This window comes from Arvicanthis niloticus, chromosome 15 (assembly GCF_011762505.2).
Source record: "Arvicanthis niloticus isolate mArvNil1 chromosome 15, mArvNil1.pat.X, whole genome shotgun sequence".
Lineage (NCBI taxonomy): Eukaryota > Metazoa > Chordata > Mammalia > Rodentia > Muridae > Arvicanthis > Arvicanthis niloticus.
Genome location: NC_047672.1, coordinates 14,012,906 through 14,018,905, shown reverse-complemented (window position 1 = coordinate 14,018,905; position 6,000 = coordinate 14,012,906). Strand labels below are relative to the sequence as shown.

At 42.8% G+C, this 6,000-nt stretch overlaps 1 protein-coding gene across 7 annotated transcripts in view; it reads right to left on the bottom strand.

Annotated features, from left to right (window-relative positions):
* Positions 1-683: 683 nt before the first annotated feature.
* Positions 684-6,000, bottom strand: part of Osbpl3 (oxysterol binding protein like 3) — a 172,530-nt gene continuing 167,213 nt past the window's right edge. For all 7 annotated transcript variants that reach the window (XM_076913345.1, XM_034519571.2, XM_076913343.1 and 4 more), the window contains one exon: positions 684-4,781. In XM_076913345.1, coding sequence (XP_076769460.1) covers positions 4,685-4,781 — 97 coding nt within the window. In that variant the 3' untranslated portion in view covers positions 684-4,684. The remainder of the gene's footprint in view (positions 4,782-6,000) is intronic.

Below are 6,000 nucleotides of genomic sequence, written 5' to 3'. Positions count from 1 at the left end.
AAGTATATGAGAAGGCCAGCTGGGAAGGCAGTCCTGGCTTACTCATTACTGATGTCCGTGACTACAATGACACTGGTATTTTATGAGTATAGTAAGAACATGACTAAAAAATTTAAACTTGAGGTATATTCTCCAAACTGTTTCCTCAGTTGTCTGGATCGTGATGTTTTAATACCAACATGAGCAAACAGTGGCCAATAATTTAAAAAGTTCTTAGGCTGCCTTTCAGATAGACTTTAGCACCACTCCGTTGTAGACAATGCTGGGACACACCAACTTGAACCAAACGAAGTTCACTCATTGCTCAGGGATGCACCTTGGACAGGGAGATGCGTCAGTCACAATTTGTGTGATGACACAGGATTAATCAAATAGCACTCTTCCATTTCATGTTCTGACACACAGAAAATGCTATTTCCATAGACAGTAAGGTGGGCGGAGCTGGTGATCCTTCGACTATTGGAGGTGACCTCCCTCGAGCTCCTAGTGCCTATTCCAAGAGCTGAGATTGTGGGGAAATGCTGGAAAGACTAAAGCAACCCAGGTTTTCCCAAGCTCACTGTCTCAGTGCCCATCGCTTTAAGTGAGCAGCTATGCTCTTTCAGCCAGACTCTAGGCAACATCTTGCTGCCTATTCTAACAAGCACAGCTATACACAACCAGGAAAAACACAGACAAAGGCAGCCTTTTCTGTATTCTTTATTCTCAGTCAGTGAGCTGCACGGGGTGGAGGGACAACAAACTAAAAGGAGCCTCTGGGGAAGTGAAGGGGTGCAGGTAGTGGGGTAAGATTTGGATTTTACAAACGGTTAAATAGAAGATTTACAAGTATCATTTTCTCCCCAAAGCATATCCTGTGGGGTAACAGAGGAAGATAAAAAATTCATCGCAAATGAAACAAATGACTCACTTCTGACAACTGCATCCCTTAAACCCAGTTCCAAAAACAAACAAACAAACAAACAAAAAACAGCTTGCGCTTTAGACCATCTTGATTTGCAGAAACATTTGATATGTAGGTTTTCAACAAAGATAAGCCCTGATTCACGGGATCAATACAAGACAGAAAACAGAGCATGTGAAAATAGCTTTGCTCTACTAGCAAAAATAGATTTATGCAGATGTTGGTATTAAAAATAAAGACATTTGAATAAGTTCTGACCAAACACTGTAGCCTGCATTCCTAACTGAGACCATGAGAGCAACTTATAGCTCTGAATGGCAACTAGAGGGTGTGAGGACAGTCTCTACTGGCTACAGTTCCTCAGAGAGAGCTTGTGGTGTGCACAGTAGGCCTACATTAAGAAGCAAAGTAACCCTCACCTCTATTTTTGGCTTGACTTCTTTAAGGGTAGAATAACACAACACATCATAAATCTGACAAATACAGAGGAAAGAGAGTGCTAGAAGGCTGAACAAACGATTTATTGGAAGTAATTAAAAATAGCATATGAGGAAAGCAGTAGCCTAAATGGAGTGAACATTAAAAAACTCAGTTTGTGTAGTTTTCCATCAGGAAGCCCCTAGAGGCACTGGAAGGCGTGGGGACTGCTGAGGTATTCTTGCTACTTAGTAGGTAATTGTATTTATGACCTAGAGTGAACCCCCATCTGTTTAGTACAAGAACCCTCTGAGTCTGTTGAATGGCAATCTGTTTAGTTAGTACCAGGCTCCCCCTAGTGTCTCACAACATGCACTGCATCCATCTATTTAGTTAGTACCTGACTCCCCTGGTGTCTGGGAGGTGAACTGCATTTCCTTAGTTAGTAACCAGATTAACCCTGGTATCTGGAAAGTGAACTGCATCTCTTTAGTACCTGACTCCCTCTGGTGTCTGGGAGGTGAACTGCATCTCTTTAGTTAGTACCTGATTTCCCCTGGTGTCTGGGAGATAAATTGCATGTTTAGTTAATACCAGGAGCATCTTAGCATCAAGATGTGAACTGTAGGAAGAAGCTACATTGAGGCTTTTATTATGACAGGGCCTGTGGAGGAAACTGCGTCTTTCCTTTGCTACACCAAAGACACTCATTCCTTAATGATACCTTGCAGATTGGGGTTGTTAGTATTGAGGAGAATACATGAGGAGCAGCATGTGGTTAGCACAAGGTCCCACTACTGGGAGAACATCTGTAACTTACCATAAAGTTGAAATAGGATAATTAGCACAAGAGAGGCTGAAACACGTGCACCAAATGGTGCAGCTACTGGTATTGTGTATTGGAGAAAGTCAGGAGTTCAGAAAGTTTTAAACTTTACCTTAATTCTTCTCAAAACAATACTGCAGTTCTGTTTTCCTTATGAAAACACCCAAATTCTAGACATACAAACTTGGAGGAAAGGTGTGTTAGACAGGACAGGAGGAATGTAGCGGCCTCCTCCCCTTGCAGGGAGTTTTATGATTCAAGTAGCAGCATGCACCTCCTGACCATCTGCATTTCCCAAAGCCCTTTATCCAGACACTGGCAGTGACTTACAGAGCTTGCATATGGTTCTGGAACATATTTTGTTCATTCCTGTACCCAATTCAAAAAAGGTGACTACAGAGGAGACATTTGGGTCACCTGGTTGTGTGGTTCCAAATTAAAGCTTTAAGTCAACAGAAATTATATCACGAGATACTTTAAGAATTTTCAAACAACTGGCTGTACTGATTCTGGGGGTACATTCTTGATTTTGTGGGTTTTGTCATTTTCCTTCTCCTTTGGGGCAGCCTCTCGAGCAGGCCTATTTCCCAGCCAGTATTACTAAAATCCCACACTTGTCCTCACGGTTTTGTTTCCCCCCGCTGAGATCCTTCCTTACATCTCCAGCCTGTGGTCAGAATGTGGATAACGCTAGAAAAGGAGAAACAAAAATAAAACAGGAACTAAAGAATCAGCCGCACCACCAGCCGCTTAGAAATGGAAATGAGATTCCTGCTGCGTTCATCTTGGTGTCTCCATAACATGGAATAAATGACCAATCTTTAATGAGTTGCTTAAAATGACAGTCACTTGTAGACTCCAAAGACTACTGATTCACCTTCCACACTCCACTGTGAAATTTTCACAGTGGACTGTCCGGTCAGTTATCTGGTGTGACACAGGCCAACTTTGTGGAGTTGGCTCTCTCCTTCTACCTTCTAAGTGAGTCCTGGAGACTGTCCTCAGTGCCAGGCTCATACAGTAAGTGCCTTTACCTGCTGAGCCGATCTCACTGGCCCCTTCAAATCCATTCTATAGAAATCTCCTTACCCCATCATTACACGCAATGTTTCATAGAATTGCTATAGACATTTGAGTCAAAGGTTTAACAATCAGGCTTTGGTTTTAATGTGCTCTGGGCAGAAGTCAGAGTTGTTTTGATAACACAATTCAGCTACTATGTACATTCTAGTACCATGATTTAAAGTAAGACACTTATAAGAACAACAGTTTCCCTTTGGTAGCTCCTATCTGAGACAGATGCAGAACTCAGAGTATTACAGATAAGAAGAGTCTAGGAAAGAGGTAAACCTTTGCAACTTTCTCAGAGGATGACACAGAAGAACAGCAATGTTTGTCTCTAAGGCAGATGGTCAAACTGTCTATAGAAGGTCAAAAGTACGGTGCTCGGGAAGAGGTAGAGAACACCAAAGCCGTGTGGAGGAGCAACATGCTGGGTTATTTAAAGCCACCAGTGACTTCGCTGATGTTTTAGAAGGTTACACTGCTGTGGGCTGTTGCTGTTTGTCTTGTACTAAATGAGAGACATTTCATCCTCAGTAAGGACCAAAAGGAGGGCTTGCAAGCCAGGGGTGGGGCAGGAGGCTAAAAGTAGTTTCTTAAATTTTTAAGGATTCAGCTCTTACCAAGGGAAAAAAACAAAAACAAAAACAAAAACAAAACAAAACAAAAAAACAAACAAACCAAAAAAAAAACAAAACAAAAAAAAAACAAACAAACAAAAAAAACCCAAAAAACCGCCTGCTGCCTCCTTAAGATGCTATCGGGACACTGAATTAATGGAGTCTTCTCTGATGAAGGCAACTTCTTTAAGCAAGCTGGGGGCAGTTTTATATATAAGGCAACAGAAGTACAGGGAGAAAAGTTTCTCCTTCCTACTGGGTGATACCCACCTTACATAAAAAATATGCCTTCCACTAATTTTATACAGATTCCTTAACCACGAAAATGCAAATGAAAATATTCTTGGTACTTCAGCACCAGCAAAATTGTTCTGTGTGAGCAATCGAAGAGCTGTCTGAGGCAAAAAAGCTATCCCAGCTACCAATTAAACCTGCGTAGCTATGCCTGGGTGAGTAACCCTGCGTGTTCTGTGTTACTTCTTAACGCACCTGGGAAATTTTTTTTTCTCCAGTCTGACTTTTATAAGGCATAAATTTGAATTTTCCCTCTTACCTTTGGAAAAGTAGTGTTAAGTGTTCTTTTGTAACCCACACATTAACATTCAGTCTTTCGTTTTTATTAAATAGTTTATATATAAAAAGAAATACCGAGGTGTTCTACATTCATATAAACAATCATGATAACACTTGAAATTGTAAAGAGACGTACTGAAGAAAATATTCAGTGCTTGCAATGCTAGGCTAAGCACAAGCGATCACTCTACATACTATTGTTTAAACACACAGACAGCTGAGCGCTGCTTCCAGAAGCGACTGTGGGCAAAGTACAGGAAATCTCTCTCTCTCCTTTGCATTTCACCACAAGACGGGATGGTCCAGCTTGGAGAAGCCAAGGTCTTTCCTCAGTTCCAGGTAGGTCCCGTTGCTTACCCAAGCATCGTCACTGGATTTCCTGTGAGAGATGAGATGAGACAGTTTCTCATACAGTCCGCTCTCACCTCCTCTTTCCCCCTCCTCCCCTTACTTGCCCACTGTCACTCCAGACAAATTCTTTGTTCTTGTTTGGGTATTTGAGTGGTGTCCTTAGGCTGGCAGCCATTTTTTTACTTCTGATATATACTTAAGTCTGGAAGCTGGGAAGGTGATGTTTCTAAAAGGACCCCCCCCCCTTCTGTGTGTGAGTGAGTGTGTGTGTGTGTGTGTGTGTGTGTGTGTGTGTGTGTGCGTGCACCCTTCCATCCATCTTCTCTCTCTGTGCTGTACATCAAACAGGGCTGGGCTGATAGCTACCACACTGGGAACAACTAAATACTACCCAACCGGCCAGGCTGATCGCAGTAGTTAACATAGAGCCAAATAGAACGAACAAAAGAGAACTGGGCTCTAACAGTCTGGAGAGAGAACTTTTAGTTTACGGCTCTGGAAAAAGATAATCTGCTAAGTAGATAGAAATCCAAAGGGCACGGAGGGATCCGGAGCCTGCCGTTTTCTGGTTAGCCAGAGCTGCCCCACGCTTGGGGGCCAAAATGTCGCGGACCGCTCTATCAATGTTGGAACCCACACTGCCAGAAGCCTTGGGGGCTAAATTGTTAAGAGCCCGTACTGCCCCAGGCTGCTCTGGTTCGCAGGTTAGGGTTTAGCAAGAAAGAGAGTGAGGACAGGCATGAAGAATGGGGACCAGACAGAGTGTGATTCAATCCCGTTTATTCTTCAATCTCTCTTTTTTGTTGTTGTTGTTTTTTGTTTTTCAAGACAGGGTTTCTCTGTGTAGCCCTGGCTGTCCTGGAACTCACTTTGTAGACCAGGCTGGCCTTGAACTCAGAAATCCGCCTGCCTCTGCCTCCCAAGTGCTGGGATTAAAGGTCTGCGCCACCACTGCCCGGCTCAGTCTCTCTTCTTAGTCCAAGTCCCAAGTCTTAAGTTCCTAGTCCCTAGTTCCTAGTCCCTATTGCCCCCAAGTTCCAAGTTACTTCTTCCAAGTGCTAAATGCCTAATGTCTAATAATTAATAATCATTTCTTCTGTCTGCCTCTTGCCTTTTATATGCCTCACTTTTAAGCCACGCCTTTAAGTCACGCCTTTAAGTCATGCCCTTAGGTCTTGTCTCTAAATCTGATCTATAAGTTATGCCCTTAAGTCACACACTTTAAGTCTCACACACCCAAGGGAAAA